We start from the raw sequence: 16,997 nt of genomic DNA, 5'->3' as shown, positions 1-16,997 counted from the left end.
TTAAAATAAAATAAAATAATAAAGTAATAAAATAAAAATTAATAAAATTAATAAAATAAAGTAATAAAATAAAAATTAATAAAATAAAATAATAAAAAATTAATAATAAAATAAAATATATAATATAATAATAATATAATAATATAATATAATATAATATAATATAATATAATATAATATAATATAATATTATAATATAATATAATATAATATAATATAATATAATAGAATAGAATAGAATAGAATAGAATAGAATGTAATATAATATAATATAATATAATATAATATAATATAATATAATATAATATAATATTATAATATAATATAATATAATAGAATAGAATAGAATAGAATAGAATGTAATAATATAATATAATATAATATAATATAATATAATATAATATAATATAATATAATATAATATAATATAATATAATATAATATAATATAATAATATAATATAATAATATAAAAATAAAAATAAAAATAAAAATAAAAATAAAATAGATAATAATGAAGCCAGATCATCCGGTCACGTTCAATCTCATCTCAGCAGCATTCAGACATTCCCCCCAACCCCATAAAGGGACCTCAAAGATGCTTTCAACTGGATGCACAAAATGCATTTCATGCAGTCCGGAACCGCATAACGTAGAGAAATGTTTCGAAGTCCAAAATGGCATTTTTCCCAGCCGGGGTGCCCCATGCCAGAGTCATTCACTCCACCGGGGAAGTTGGCTTTAAATAACCCAGTCGGTCCATAGCCTGGAAAAGTCGGTCTTTTAACATCCCCCCATCCAGCGTGTTTCAGCGAAGGGATGATATAACAAGCCCTTTGTGGAGAACAGAGCGGCATTCACCCTTTTGCCTCCTCTCTTTGCAAGAGTAGAAAATTGCCACTGTTTTTATTCTCCTGGCACTCGGAAAGCCTTCTTGACAAATGCAAGCCTTGGCATCGGGGCCGGACTGAATGATGTGCTTTGTACGGCGTTGAATTGTCCATATTGTCCATTGACATATTTTTCTAGGTGCAGCAAAGCTGAGCATGTTGATGTTTGCAGCTGAGTACAGTAAACTGTCTACATGTAAGGGTTCCCCCCCCCCATGTGAGTTGGGCAGATGCTTCTGAACTTCTGTTTGCTTTCCACTGTTCGTACACATTAATCGTGGGAAAACCATTTCGGAAGGGAGATTGTGAAAAACGTGGAACCCAGGGTGCATTGGGTGAACTTGCTATGAGCTGAAACTTCTTTCTTTCTTTATTTTTTTAATTTTATTTGTAAGATTTATTAGCCGCCCGTCTTACCCCAAGGTAACTTTTTGTTCTTTTTAATTGACAGATTTCAATTATTCGTAGTGCTGGGAAGAATGCCTGTGTTACGGTTTGCATTGAATACCTAAACATTCTTGGCTTTTTATATTATTATTATTATTATCCTGAGTAAATGAGTGTAATGCTATTTTCATCCCTTCGTACGAGAATCCCATGAAAAGGACAGTATTGAAAATCACAGCTTTTTCTGAGATGATTCAGCAGAAATGTGGAATATTGGCTGATGCGGTTAATCCCTCGCAGAGGCTGTCAGGCAGACAGGAACTGTGGTTTTTTCAGTATTTTTAGAAGGAATGGCCCTATTTCTGAAGCAGTTCACATCCAGAGAAATTCACATGGATGCAAGCAGCTCCTGAAAATGTTTGTTCTAAGTTCCAAGCCATTTAAATCTTTCTAGCGCAAAGTAACCTAGTCAAACTGGATTTGAATATGGAGTGCTGGTATTGTTTATCTGTTTGATTGATTGTTTGCTGCTCATCTCATACCAATTCTGGGCGGCTTAAAGCATAAAGTATAAGTTGCAAAAGGTTTGTGGGGAAAATTTCTGATTATTTCTGTCCAGGTTTAGCTTCCTTAGCATAGGTAGTCCTCAGTTTACAACCTGCCCCTTGCAATCATAAGTTGTGACCGTCGTAAAACTGCTCTGCTGCTTGCTGCATTTGTGAGTGTCCACTCGCGCTGTTGCTTCCCTGCAGTTTGGTCACCCGAACGCCACTTCTGTTCAATTCATTGCAGCAAGACCTGGAAAGTCTTAGAAAATCCCATAAGGCGGCTGACTTTACAAAACTCCCAGGCTCAACAGAATGGAAAGTTTTGGCCCACACACACAAGCACCCTGGGCAAGATGCGGCCACATTTTAGGGACTCTCCATCCAAGGATGGAAACTTTTGTGGCCCCTCTAACCACAAAAATTTCCCAGGTGGGAGGAGGGGGGGGAACCAGGAAAGTGCCCATCCTGTAACCACATCTGTCTTCAGGTTTTTCATAGAATTTTCTGTATTTGGGCTCTCTGCACAATGAAGACAGAGAGCCCCTGTTCAGCTCAGGATTAGGCCTTTTGCATTCACAGCCACTCAAAATGCAAAGTGCCCACCGTCGTCGTCAGCAGGAAATTCCCACCAGGGCACAGCGTGATTTAAATTTCTGGATTTCATACTGACTTGTGTATGCAAGCCGACTAATGAAACGACAGGATCGGTTTACTGGGGGGGGGGGGGAAAGGGAGATAATAGTTGTAGAACACCTTGGATATGAGCAGAGCTGCTTAGAGTTAATTTACACTCATTACAAGAGGTATTTAAGTAGCCTGGTTTGTGTTGACAACATTTTTTTCTTTGCATAAATTAAAGCTAGTCATATCTTACAGGCATTTGTTCCAATTTTGCATTTACATTTGTATTTCACTCAAAGGTACAAACGGGAGTGTGTAGTTATTATTAAGGAATTCCTTGCTCAATTCTAAATATGCTGATCCACTGGGAGCTTTTCTTGGCTTTGACGAGTTCTTTTAAAATTTGGGTGGGTGGGTAGATGGATGGATAGAGGGAGGGAGGGAGGGAGAGAGAGAGGGATTAAGTAGTTGGATGGATAGATGGGTGGATGGATAGACGGATGGGTAGAAGAACGTCAGTCTAAAAAGAAATTGATCATAATACCTGAACTAGCTTAGATATAGTGCCAAACTGTATTCTCTGCCTCCTTTCTCACTCTGAGAGTTTAGCTCTACACAAGTACAAACTCTCTTTTTTTGTAGTCTGAACAAATTAGCATTTTTTTCTCTCCTTCAGAAACGACAGGAGAACATCTGTGTGGTCACTAAGAATCAACCACAACTTGATGTCCCATAATCACTTAAATCAGAAAAGGAAATGTGGTTAGTAACCAGTTCTTGGTGTCTGTGGCTTTTCTTTATTCTTAAATGTCAGGAACAAAAAGGTAGGGATGGGATGGAAACCTTTGTGTGATCCACAAGCCAGCCTACCAGAAACCAATCCTATCTCTACCACAAAAGAACCTTATTTCCTCAAGCCAGCTCGGAGCTCTGATGATCTTCCAACTGGCCAGGCCGGTCTTTCCTGAATTTCTTGAGTTGTTCTTTATGAACAGGAAATAAGGACAACCAAAGAATGCATAAAATGAGCTGGGAAGAATAGCTCGGGCAGCCAAAACGGGTTACATAAAAGAAAAAATTGCCCAGAATAGGTTAGAGCACGGTCATCTAACAGCACAGGGTTTTAAACTGTATTTTTGTGTGTTGGGCGGTGGGGAAGTGTTCTTAAGCTGTTCTTGCAACTTAAACACCTTTCAGTGAAAAGCAGAATATAAACAGTTTAAGTAGTGTATAACTCAGGATGTGGGAAATGTGCAACGGATGCGCATGTATTTCACAGCATCTTAGGAGAAGGGTCTCTTTCTTGAGGTGGGGCTGACCGTGACTTACAGACTACAGAATAACAGAGTTGAAAGGGACCTTGGAGGTCTTCTAGTCCAACCCCCTGTTCAAGCAGGGGACCCTATACATTTTAGACAAGTGATCGTCCAGTCTCTTCTTAAGAGCCTCCAGTGTTGGAGCACCCACAGCTTCTGGTGGCCAGCCGTTCTTTGGGGCTCCTCCTGACATGAGACTGTTATCAAGTCCCCCTTAGTCCTTTTTTTATTAATTCCTGCAAATGTTCTTTCTATGTTTCAGCCTCCAGTGCCCTGGTCATCTTTGTCGCTCTTCTCTGGACACTTCTAAGGTAGCTCTCCAGGGAAAACTATAAACCATGGTTTGGCCTGTATCAAGGCAGGTTTCTTGCCTTGATACAGGCCGAACCATGGGTTTATAGTTTTCCCTGAAGACAGGTTTAATTCCCACTTGGACACTGCAGTCCAGTTATTCTCCTTTCTTTCTGTTATCCTTCACCAATGACTCGAATACTCTTTTATTTTTAGACAGGGACAGAATGCTTTCTTTCTAGAAGAACACGCTCTTCCTGGATTCCTGATCCTGGATTCGCCTTAGGAGAAAGCCTTTGAAGAAGGAAAAGTGGCATTTCAAAGTCCCGTTCCCTTATTAGGCTGCTGAGAGTCCTACTAACTCTCCAAGATGTGTCAGAGCAGCGTATGCAAGGCATTTACCACGCCGTCTGTCTATTTGTGTGCGGGTGCGTGCCATTCCTGAAATGAAAATCAGTCGGTTTTTGGCTTTCCTGCGTGCACATATGTTGCTACAAGCGTAGGTGTAGGCAGGGAGATAGCAGGAGGGGAGCATCGGCACCACCAGACAGCTAACCCACAGCTGTTTAACAGATGCCCCTTGGTTGAACTTCTTTATGCCCTGACACTTGAGATCCGTCTCATCTCCACGCAGGGAAGAAAGCTTTGTGGAATGGACCAAATTTCATCGCCAGCCATCAGGAGATGCAGGATGAATATGTGGCTTTCACACAGGAAAGCCAGACAGGGGAACGTGCACCCATGTGTGGGACTGCACGACACCATTGGAGAAGCTAATTTGAGGCGCCACATCTTGTGTTTTGGGGGTTAGTGGTTTTTCTGGGGCCTCATGAATTATCCCCTCATTTGGAGTGCCTGTCTGATTCTGAGTTTGACTTTTATTGGCCAAACCCACCAAGCTCGGAGCATCAAGGGCCCCACAGCCTCCTCCTCCTTCCTGTTCTTCCTCTTCCTCTTCCTCCTCCATCTGCATGTAATAAAGTTTACAGTTCCTTGGAGTCCTTCCTCTGTTAGCTTAGAGGATAATTCTGTCTCATTCCCTAAAACAATATGACATTGACCTAGATTGAGAGAAGTGCCATTGGAGGCTCAGCTTGTGAAACACCCTCTTTTCTGCCTTTGTTTATCCTCCGGAGTCAATCATGCGATGCAAAATAGTATTTGGCAATTCTGCAGGCTGTACAAAAATGCGTTCCTGTACACATCCCTCTTGCATAACTGAACATGTTGTGGCTGAGCGAAGGGTTTTTCCTGGGCCCAAACGTACTATTTGTTTCTGATTCTCTCACAACAGAAAGAGTTGGAGGAACTCTGGCTTTACATGGTGGTAGTTACGTTGTACCTTAATACGATGCTCTCCTAGGCTGCCACCGTACCATTATTCAGATGGGAAAGTCATTTCTTGGAGATACCGAGCAAGTTCATGGCTGAGATGAGTTTTAACTCAGAAGTTTTTAGTTTACAGCAAGGGTGTCCAACCTTGGCGACTTGAAGACTTGTGGACTTCAACGCCCAGAATTCCCCAACCAGCCTGAACCTCAGCAACCTTCATAATTATGAAGCTTCTAGACACCAAAACAGCTTATTTGATGTCAGTGCAAAAGCTTATGTTGCTACTGCAGTGCAAGTCAAGCCTTTTTCTATAGCTAGTAAAGATTATTTCTGTAACTCTAACCTTCGCGGCTTTGAGAAGATATTTCCACTTGAAATTCAAGTCTTTGAATGTTTCTAGAATCCCCAGTATAAGATTACTGTTTAAGGTTCTTTGGGACAAACTGGAGTTCTCACAGCTGTCCTTGGAAGTTAAACATTGGCCAAATCCCTATTTTCCAAAATATTTGGAGGCCACCCTATTGCTACCAGGCCTTTCCAGCCCACCATTGGCTGGGAAACCGCAGGAGAGAAAACACCACGATTCAAGATTTACAACTTAATTTTTACTAAGTCGAAAATAGCATATGTGTCTGTTGTGACTAGTAAATGAATCTGGAAAATATCCTTCAACCAAGCTTTTTCTTCTGATCAAGAATACATTCAGGGCTTCGTTGGCCAAATAGCTCTATAACGTGAGTAAAGCCCACGCTTTCTACTATGCGGTGTTCTTTTCTGCAAGTCTGTCTAAAACCCACATATATACAAATAAGTTCTACTGATTGCGAAGGATGCATTTCTAATAAAGCCTGGGACTGCAGTCATAGAGAAACCAGGAGACCTGGCCTTTTTTCTCACTAAAAACTTATTTTAAGACATCAGTACCTGTCAGGAATCGGCACAAGTGAATTACAGCATTGAGGAAAATGTGGAAATTGTGTGCTACTGAAGGATAAAGGTATGGTTGGCGGTATGCAGCGTTCTGGCTGAATCAGGCCGCAGATTCAGAAGAATGATTTAGAACAGGGGTCCTCAACCTTGGCAACTTGAAGACTTGTGGACTTCAACGCCCAGAATTCCTCAGCCAGCCAAAATGGCTGGCTGAGGAATTCTGGGCGTTGAAGTCCACAAGTCTTCAAGTTGCCAAGATTGAGGACCCCTGATTTAGAACAAGGGTCTCCAAACTTGGCAACTTCTGACTTGGCGACAAGTCTTCTTGTGGACTTGGACTCCCAGAATTCCTCAGCCAACCATGCCGGCTGGGGAATTCTGGGAGTCCCAAGTCCACAAGTCAAAGTGGCCAAGTTTGGAGAGCTCTCTCGAATTCACTTTGGCGTGAATTCATTCTACAGCTCTCAGTTCCTTCCCCCACCTCTTGAACGTGGATGATGGATGATTTTTTCCTCCAGCCCCAGGGCTCAGACATGTTTGTGCACAAATGCCAGGGGGGGGGGTCCCCACGCATTGCCCACTCGACCCTTTGACATCCAGCAGCTGCTCCTGCGCCTTCTGAACTATTTATAAAATGGCGCAAGTAAAAAATGTTTGGCTAGCTCTGTTACACCCAAGGAAGCAGCCCTCTCTTGGCATTTTTCTCCGTTGAGGAGTCAGAGACTGCGGGCAGCAAGCCTGTGCCGCAGTCTTCAACAAAACAGAAGTATGTTGAAACAGATGGTCTCATAACAGCCCCAGAGCACAAGGGTGCTGCGTGCACGTCCCGGGTTCGGAGATGGAAAGCACAAACAGCTCCCACTTACAACCGCATCCGAGCCCAATAGTTCCGTTGCTCAGTGAGTTGTTCTTGTCCGTTGTTCAGTGAGTTTTGCCCCCATTTTACGAAGCTCCTTGCCACGGTTGTTAAGTGGGTCACTGCAGCACGGTTGTTAAGTGAATCAGGCTTCCCTATTCATTTTCTTTGTCGGAAGGTCGCAAAAGGGGATCACATGACCCAAAAGCACTGCCCCCGTCATAAATACGAGCCTGTTGCCAAGCGTCTGAATTTTGATCATGTGACCCTGGGGGTGGGGGGGGTGGCTGCAACGGTCGTAAGTGTGAAAAATGGTCATCTGTCCCTTTTTCCAGCGCTTCGAACAGTCGCTGAAGGACTGTAAGATGAGGATGCTTGTATTCTGCGTTCTGCAAATGTTCCGGTCAGCTAGACTTCCAGTCATGCGAAAAATGAGGACTTTGTCCTCCAGCCCTGCATCCTTAAATCTGCCCTCCGGCTCACTCTGCCTTTCGTTCGGCAAGATTTATCCAAAAACTTTACAAGCACCCCCCTCTCCCCCCCAAAAAAGTATGGGGAGCCGCCAAAACAGTTGAAAGGTCTCGAAAGCCTTTGCGCTGATTATGTGCATCTAAGATGCTGATTATCCTTACTGCAATAACATGATTTGGCTGAATTTCACAGTTTTATATACAGAGGAAAGGAGACATAGCAGAATAACCGAGTTAGCAGGGACCGTGGAGGTCTTCTAGTCCAACCCCCTTCTCAAGCAGGAGCCCCATACCATTTCAGACAAATGGTTGTCCAATCTCATCTTAAAAGCCTCCAATGATGGAGCAGCCACAACGTCTGGAGGCAAGCTGTTCCTCTGGTTAATTGTTCTCAACAGTCAGGAAGTTTCTCCTTAATTCCAGGTTGCTTCTCTCCTTGATTAGTTTCCATCTGTTGCTTCTTCTCCTGCCTTTAGGGGCTTTGGAAAATAAGTCCCCCCCCTTCTTTGTGGCAGCCCCTCAAATACTGGAATATTGCTGTCATGTCACCCCTAGTCCTTCTTTTCATCAAACTTGTCCCACATTAAATTTGCCCCACCTTGCTACAGCGTGTTCTTTTGCTCAGCTTTTAGACAGTCTCACTGTGATGGAATGTAGTCAGAATAAAAGAGTTGGAAGGGACCTTGGAGGTCTTCTAGTCCAACCCCCTGCTCAAAGCAGGAAGCCCTATACCATTTCACACAAACTTTCTTGTCCAAGTCTTCTACTTAAAAGCCAGATGCTCCAGGTAGCAGCTATACCAGCTAAGGGTTCTATGACGGGCATCCCAAAAGAGTTGGTCCCTCCTCACAGCAACCTTCATCATCATCGCAATTCCTTCGCTGGGGGCCTCCATCATGTTCCCCAAGGAAAACCCCACGTCGGGCATCCCAGCACATGAGACCCAGTCGAGCGCTTGTCCATAACCCAAGCGAAACCTAAGCAGGGCAAACCATGAAGAAAGAGATTCCCTCCGGCATTCTGCGCATACTTGACCGATGACAGCTCTCTTGGCCAAACCCTTCATAAAATCTGCTTTGTTTACACCCTTAGTCTTTATAAGAGCAAAAAAAGAAAAAAAAGAAGGAAGAAGAAGGCACACTGAAAACATTTTCTGGTTAGATAACAATAAAGATGACAAACTGTTTCATTTCAGGCTTTGACCCAAAGCTTAAAATAAATAAATATATATATATATATATATGACGGGACTTACCAGGGACAGAGAGTGAACTCTTCAAGACTGGATGGTTTCCTTGTTCTGCTTTTGGGGCCGGATCACCCCCTCCGGGGCATTTTTTTGCAGCCATTTTAGCATTCAGCACATCAGCAACACCAAATTCTTTCTTTCCGGGCAAGGCAGGCGCAGTAAAGGCCCACATCTCCCTTCCTTCATCTCTTCAGCCGTGGTTTCTTTTTTTTCCCTTCCTCCCCAGCTCTGAACTGGGTTTCATTTCCTCCTCCCCCCCTTTTTTTTAACTTTTTCTTTTTCTTTTGCTTGCTCCCAAACAGTAAGATCAGGTCAGGAAGCCATCCGGATGCGCGTCCCTGCTTGGGCAGGTTCCTAGTTCCAAAACAATTCTTTCATTGCTTTCAAAAAAAGAGAGAGAGAGAGAGAGAAGGAAGGAAGGAAGGAAGGAAGGAAGGAAGGGGGAAGGTCATCAAGGCCCTTCCTCTCACCGAAACCTTCAGTCAAGCAAGAAGAAAATGTCCAAACAAGGGGGGGGGGGGGAGCCAGAGTGGAGGGTGGAGAGAATCTTTGCAGCTTAAGCAAAAGCACAGAGAGTTTAACGGAGTTTAAACTTTTTCCGGGAGAGGAGAAAGTGGAAAGCCAAGCCAAGAGAAAGCTGGTGGAGAAGGGGAGGGGGGGGTCCTCCCCCACCTGGGCCCCTCGCCCGACTGTTTTTATTGATTTCAGTCACTGGAGGCTGGGTCAGCTCTATGAAGAAATACTGGCTTTCATTAAAGAAACTCGGTCACGCTGCCGAGCTCCTTGGCAGCCAGCCGCCTCTCTCTGGTCCTCCTCCTCCTCCTCTCCGTGGCGGGCATGGCGTTCCCTTCTCCATCAGAGGCCTTGGCTGGTTTTCTAAACCTTGAAGCCTTCTAAGCTTTACCCTCCACCCCCTCAGCCCAGCCCTGGAGATGCCTCTGCAAACGTCGGGAGGCTGCTCACTCCTGGTACACCCCCCCTTAGGATCAGGGTGACGGACCACCAGCCGGTTGCAAAACCAGGAGCAGCCTCAGATCCGGGCCAAGCACGTAGTTCCCGTCTTCCCTATTGAAACCGGGATGCTCGAATTCGAGAGCTGTGTGGCTTAATGAGGAAGCAGGGAAGAGTTGGGTTTGAGATTCAGGCCGAGGGCTAGACGGGGCCCACGGCACCAGCTCTTCGTTTCTCCTCCTTCCCGGATAACCGAAGGGGAACGTCGCAGGTGCCCAGATGGCCAACCCTGCCAGGCTTCAGAATTCCATAACTGTTCTATACAGTGCCTTTTTTGTAAAAGAAAAAGGTGCCGGAACTCACACATGTCATACAACCCTATAAGGTTCCATCCCAAAAAGGTGCCGGAACTCCGTTCTGAGCGTTGTATGAGAAAAAAAGCCCTGGTACTATAGAACAAAGGCATCTCAAGTTTAACGAGCTAATTCTAGACCATCCAGTTCTTTCTGACAGTAAGAAGCAGTCGAAGGATAACACATTTTGTCCAGCTTGTTTGAACAATCTAGGAATGTCTAAATCGTCTTCTCCCTTCTCCTTTCCATTTACCTATCCACCTATCCTCCTCCTCCTCCTCCTCCTTCTCAGAAGCTCAATCCAGTAACCCCCATAGAGAAATAAATACCACATTACCACAAACTTTAACTTTCTCTCCTGAACCAAGTTGACCTTTTTTTCCTCCATAAATATTTTTTTTAAAAAAGAAATGATTATCAGTAGACGTGTATCGCACCTTACTAAAGGGACTTCCAATTTATTAAATCTCCAGCCACCCTTTTTAAAACCTTTATCGGAGAGTCCAGGAAACGGGCATTCCGCTTGTGTTTCCATTGTATCAGACTTGAAGCCAACCACTCCCTCTGTATCCCTCCCTCCATCCAGGAGATCTGCTTAACTCATTTTAATGAATATTCAGCACACGGAACACATCATTGATCAAGCTCCAGTTTTACCAATCTAAAATCACAGCATGATTCCAGCGTCTTTCTTTATATCCACGTCTCACTTTCTGTAATTCTTCTGTGTTTTTTTTCTCTCTCTCTTTCTCTCCACAAAATGCATAAGCTACGGTTTCACTATGTATACCTACCTACAAGCTGCAAATTTGAATAATGTTCCCGGTCTCTCTCATCATTTGGGCCTGAAAAGGTCTGGGGGGTTGTTTCTTTGTTTTCTTTGCCATCTATTTTGAGAGCCTTTGTGACTGTTGGGACTTTCTTCCTCAATGCACCTTCAAGTCCCCTTCCGAGGTGGGTCTGGTCCTGCCGGGACTGAATGGCTGGAAGCCTCCCCGTGCCTCGGTAGTCAATTGAAGGCAAAGGATTCCTAACCTCGGTTCAGATGTTCCTTCTGACCAGTATGGGCCGTATGTGATGGAGCCGAGTTTTATGAGCTGCGGATTTAGTTTGTTCTCTTCGCTCCTAGGGGGAAAAACAAGAGGAACAAGAGGAGACAGGAGAAGAACTTTCTCCAGCGGAGAAGAGGGTATTGGAACGAAAGCTGAAGAAGGAGCGTAACAAAGCACAAAAGAAATTAATGCGAGAAGCGAGGATTGGGGCCAAGAAGAACGAACCTAAGAAGCCATCGGGATCAGAGTTGGCACTGGACTATTTAAACACGTAAGTTTTCACGATGATCTTTCCTGGCCAAGGAGTAGAACTCTCATTGGGTTGCAAAAAATTGGCCACCTTCACACATTCAGTCCTGGGTCACAATTTGGAATGAAATTCTAGTGGTTCCTGTGTCTGGGTTAGAATGTCTGTGGAGATTCTCCGTCATCCAGCTCATGCTTGTCCCCAAGGTGCTTTTTTTCCTTGAAAAGTTTTGCTTCTCATCCAAGAAGCTTCCTCCGTTCTTCAGTTCTTGAGTAGAACTGAAGAAGCTTCTTGGATGAGGACCGAAAGGTTTCAAGGGGGAGAAAAAAAACAAGAAAGTACAGTTGCCTTTTGGGAAAAAAAACACCTTTGGGACTGTTTCTTAGTTGTTATACCACATGGAAGGTTATGGAAGAGAAACGTCAGTCTGAGGCCCTCTTAGATCCGTGTAACGTGACCTGGTCTGTCTACTTCCCCTAACTTTCTGGATTCATGGCTTCTACTTTGTTTATTTCTAGTCCACCTCTTTCCCACCCTAAGAGTCAACAAATAAGGCTTCATTTTAGAACCCAAAAGGCTAACATGTGACTACAGATAGGTCAAGGTCACAAGTTTACATCCGTGCAGCTAACACGCCTGACCCGGTGGGATTTAAGGAACATCTTGCCATAGGTAGATTCACCACTTAACGCCCCATTTTCCCAACTTCCTACCTTTAGCAGTTCCTAGAACCAAGAATACAACTTCTAGGAACACGGATGTACTCTACTCTTCCGTCTGGCTGGAGCAAATTAATTGCGTCCCAGCTTGAAAGACACATGAGTCAGGCTACAGATTCCTCCGTAGAGCGGAGGGAGAGCAGAACACAAATTGTTCTCTTCAACACAATTTGAGGAGCAGCTGGAATCCCCGGCTGCTTCGAAGGGATGTGCGGTTTATCTGTCATGGGTTGATAGGTATTCTGGAACGTATGTTAGCGATTATGGCAAGACGCGCTTTCTGGTTTGAAAAACAAAGGAATAAATTCTGGGCTCCCCTCGCCGGCGTCTTTGCGTTTAGCAATTGGAGCAGACAAATATACAATATGTATGAACCGAGAGGAGATTTGTGTTCATTTTATTTCACTTTAATTTTTGCCTGCCCGGCAAACCAAGGCAAGGGGTTGGGGGGGGTGTTCCACGATGGGGAGCAGAATTTCCACCGCTAAGTCAGAAGGTTCTTCACTGAGTCACGCCCAGTTTTACAACTTTTTTTTTGCCGGGGTTGTTAAGCGAAGCGCTGCAGTCGTTAAATGAATCATACAATGGTTAAGAGAACACAGGGAGTCCTTGACTTGCACCCACAATTGGGTGAAAAATTTCTGTTGCTAAGCGAGACATCTGTTAAGTGAGCTTCGCCCTGTTATATGGCCTTTCTTGCCGCCGTTATTAAGTGAATCCACCGCAGTCGTTAAGTCAGTAACCCGACTGTTAAGTGAATCTGGCTTCCCCATTGAATTGGCTGGTCAAAAAGTCACGAAAGGGGATCACCTGGGTCTGTTAAAAATAAACTAAATAAAGATGAAGAGGGTGTGCGCCCCACCCCGCCCAGAGTCGAAGCCTTGCCTGGTTTTTTAATGAATGTCACCACAGAGGCTGCTGGGAAATGTCGCGTCCTGAGATTGGCACTGAGTGGCTTCAGAGGACCACAAGAGTGTGGGAATGTGAGTTAACGTCTGTGTTGAAAGTATTTTTATTTTTAATTTTTTTCGCCCAGCGTCATGCTGTCTTGAATTATTGTTGTTTGTTTACGCACTTGAGTCATGGAAATTTATTGGATGTTGTTCGACTATATTTATATACGAAGTCATATTTTCAAACACGGCAAGGGTTTGTGTGACAAGTCCAAAGGACCCGCATTGTGGAAAATCTGGATTTCATTATGTAAAACTGAGCCAGGCTCAGCAGGTACATCCAGCAATTCTTGCCCATCAAGATTTTCGAATCCCTGTGCGGTGGGTGTCTTCTCCGCTGCCGAGGACTTCGTGTTTTCTAGCTCTGCTGACATCTCTTAATTCAAAATAGTCACGGGAGTTTCATATAAAAAAGTTTCAATTCTTATGTTTGAGCGTTCCAGAATAAATAAATATGTCCCAGATTCAAAAGTGCCTTCCTTCTGCAATAGGAAATCGAAATATGAGTAAAATCTTGTCAAAACCGCTATCATAATATCACAGTTCAACGCAGAATTATTCTGCTGTCAGTTATTTGCAAACTAATTGGTGAGTTTCGAAGTTTTCAGTTTAATGAGAAGATATAAAGGTCACGCCATCCGAGTACAGCTGGTCCGTACAACAGTCGGTTTAGTGACCGTTCAAAGTCACAACAGCACTGAAAAACGTGACTTATGATGTGTTTCTCACACTTACGACTGTTGCGGCATCCCCAGGGTCATGTGACCAAAATTGAGATTGTTGGCATTCTGACTCATATTTACGACGGTCGCAGTGTCCTGGGGGGGTCTCGCGATCCCCCTTTGCGACCATCTGACAGGCAAAGTCAATGGGGGGAATCCAGATTCACTGAAGAGCCGTGTTCCTGACTTAACAGCTGTTGTGGTTCACTTAACAACTGTGGCAAGAAAGGTCGTAAAATGGGACAAAATTCACGTAACCAGTGTCTCACTTAACAGAAATTTGGGGCTCAATTTTGGTCGTAAGTCGAGGAACACAACATACGAATGTGATTTAACAAACGCAATCACAGGGTCCCCTGGTGAAGGAAATTCTTTTAAAAACATTTTATTCCAGCAAACCACACCATGCAAAGATTATTTGCCATTTTTTCCTTTCCTGGAATTAAATTTTTGAGAAGTCGGGGTTTCCAGGAAGGAATCAGACAGAGGAACGCGAACTGTCCGCTCTGAATTTTGACACCCGTTAGGGCCCTTTATTTGCACCAGAGGAAATGGCCGTGTTGGGACGGTCAGCACCAGTATCAATCCAGATTTATGCCTCTGTTAGGTTTTGTCAGGGGATGTTTACGATGAAAAAAAGCCTTGGACCGGGATAAAAAAGAAAGGGGGGAAAAAAGAGGAAATGTTTGGTTTGCTGGACGTTTGTTGTAAACATCATGAGTCCAAATAAATTAAGACATTTTTGAAATATTTAAGATAACGCCGGGATGATTTGGAGAGCGCAGAGCCTCTTTTACAAGCCAATAAAAATAAAAATAAAAAAATGTTGTGCTGTTTTTCAGAAAAGCTTCAGGGAGGAATAACGGGTGGGTCGTACTGTGACAAGCTGGGAATTCTGTCGTAAACCCCCCCCCAAAAAAATGACCTCAACTTACAACCACCGTTGAGCCCCAAATTTCTGTTGCTAAGTGAGCAACCTGTAATTGTCATAACTATGAGTCAGTTTGACCACGTGGCCATGGGGATGCTGCAGTGTGAAAAGCGGTCATAAGTCACTTTTCTCCAGCGCTGTTGCAACTCCGAACGGTCGCTAAACTAATGGTTGTAATTTGAGGATTGCCTGTATGAGAATGTTGCATTGAAAGGCTTGGAGATTCTCGGGGGGAGGCAAGAAGAGAGTGAAAATATTGTGCTTCCTTTCCCCCCCCTTTTCCTTCCCCTGAAGTTGGTAACTATCGCCTGCCGGATGAATATATATATATATATATATGAATGAAACAAGCATTGGCCACCCTGTTTGCCGTTGATCCTGCCTGGCTGAGCAAAGCTTTTCCTGCCAACAGTTGAGGCCTCGTTTCTCTTCCCTGCCGCCGCCCCCCCAAGAAGTTCATCAAGGGAGGGAAATGAGATATGTTATGTCTCTCCTTGCTTCATCCTCCAGGACCTCAATCCAGGCCAGAATGAAGTGCAAAATAGCAGGGACATCCGGATGCAAACAGTGCTACAGCTGCATTGTGTCATGTTTTACAGAGGAATGCTGTTGGTTTGACTCTGCTGTTGTACAATCCTCATGGAAAGATGGGCAGAGGGTCTGTTTTCAAGCGGTGTCCCTGGGCATTCTTCTCAAATTAGGAGAGGTGGCGTTGGGATGTCCACAGGGTATGGTCAAAAAACTCCAGAAAGGAACCACAATGGTATGATGGTAGCTCCACTTTTTTTAGATGGCAAGGCAAGAAACAATGTTTGGAAATTAGCCAAGGAGAGAAACAACCTAGAATTAAGGAGAAATTTCCTAATAGTGAGAGCAATCAACCAATGGAATATCTAGCCTTCAGAAGCTGTGGGAGCTCCATCACTGCAGGCATTCAAAAAGAGACTGGACAACCATTTGTCTGAAATGATATAGGGCAGGGGTCTTCAAACTTGGCGACTTTAAGACTTGTGGACTTCAACTCCCAGAATTCCTCAGCCAGCCAAGGCTGGCTTGGTTTGATCCAATGGGCTCTTTCTTTCTAATAAAACAGTGCCATGATATAAGAAGGAACCTTGGTGAGTTTTTTTCATAACATAATCAAAGAGTCAATAACCCTTTAAAAAAAAAGAACCCAAGGGTTCAATTATATAAGGGAAGTAATTTTCCTGTTTACACCCTTGCAACAAGCTGCCTTAAATTTTATGTCGCATTCTTCTGTTACAAATTTTGGCTTGGGGACCAGTTTTGTGTTTGCATAAAGAAAGCCAGCAACTATTTCTCTATATTTTAGATTTAGAAGCAAGGTGTTTTGGAAAACGTTTGCAAAAATTGATGGTTGGACCATTCCTATGAAGCTTTGATTCCAATATGCTTCAATCACTTCTAAAAACTGTGGTGCGGATCCAACACAAATTTCATCTGAGTCTCCGAGTTTGGATATCGCATATCGTTGGCCAGGACCAAGCCTGTTTCATAAGCATGAGTGATTTGAGACATACAAACCAACTCTTAAGATCAACACATCATAATTTACCATTATGTCCAAACCTGGTCTAAATATTCCATCAGAAACAATTAAATCCAGATTCGTTTAATCAGAATTCTGGGCCATGAAAAGTTGGCTTCATAACCTCTCGTTTCAAGTTCACCTGTCTCCATTAAGTAGTTTCTTGGGTGACAACAACAAGCCATGGTTTTGTTGCTTAAGCACTCAATACTATTCCAAATGAGAAATGCTGAATATACCTGAATAGGTTTAACAGAATAACAATGGAGGTAGAAGGGACCTTGGAGGTCTTCTAGCCTGACCAATGGTGGATGTCCTTCTGATGTTTTTCTGCTTTAGGGTGACGTACAAGCATCACTGTAGTCTTAATTTCCCTCTGGACAGCTTTGGAAACCTAGCTTCATCTATACCGGTAAATGGACATATCCAAAGTAGGCACATTTGGAACAACATGGAAGGCTTAAAGCAGTTTTTGAAATAAAGGTGGCATCACAAAGACTCTAGAACAGTGTTTCCCAACTGTAACCAGTGTCAGATGTGTGGACTTCAACTCCTAGAATACCCCAGCCATCCTATCTTTCTTTTTTTGCATGTTCTGCTCAATACTTTTTTTCCAGGCCCACCAGGCTCT

At 43.5% G+C, this 16,997-nt stretch overlaps 1 protein-coding gene across 4 annotated transcripts in view; it reads left to right on the top strand.

Annotated features, from left to right (window-relative positions):
• Positions 1 to 16,997, top strand: part of CHLSN (cholesin) — a 66,646-nt gene that overhangs the window by 47,742 nt on the left and 1,907 nt on the right. For 2 of the 4 annotated variants that reach the window (XM_081338021.1, XM_081338022.1), the window contains exons 2-4: positions 3,122 to 3,207; positions 4,024 to 4,072; positions 11,323 to 11,516. In XM_081338021.1, coding sequence (XP_081194147.1) covers positions 3,203 to 3,207; positions 4,024 to 4,072; positions 11,323 to 11,516 — 248 coding nt within the window. In that variant the 5' untranslated portion in view covers positions 3,122 to 3,202. The remainder of the gene's footprint in view (positions 1 to 3,121; positions 3,208 to 4,023; positions 4,073 to 11,322; positions 11,517 to 16,997) is intronic. The other 2 variants (XM_081338019.1, XM_081338020.1) reach the window with 1 other exon arrangement.

This window comes from Vipera berus (assembly GCF_964194415.1).
Source record: "Vipera berus genome assembly, chromosome: 13".
In the NCBI taxonomy this organism is placed as follows: Eukaryota; Metazoa; Chordata; class Lepidosauria; order Squamata; family Viperidae; genus Vipera; species Vipera berus.
This window is presented reverse-complemented; position numbering and strand designations above follow the sequence as displayed.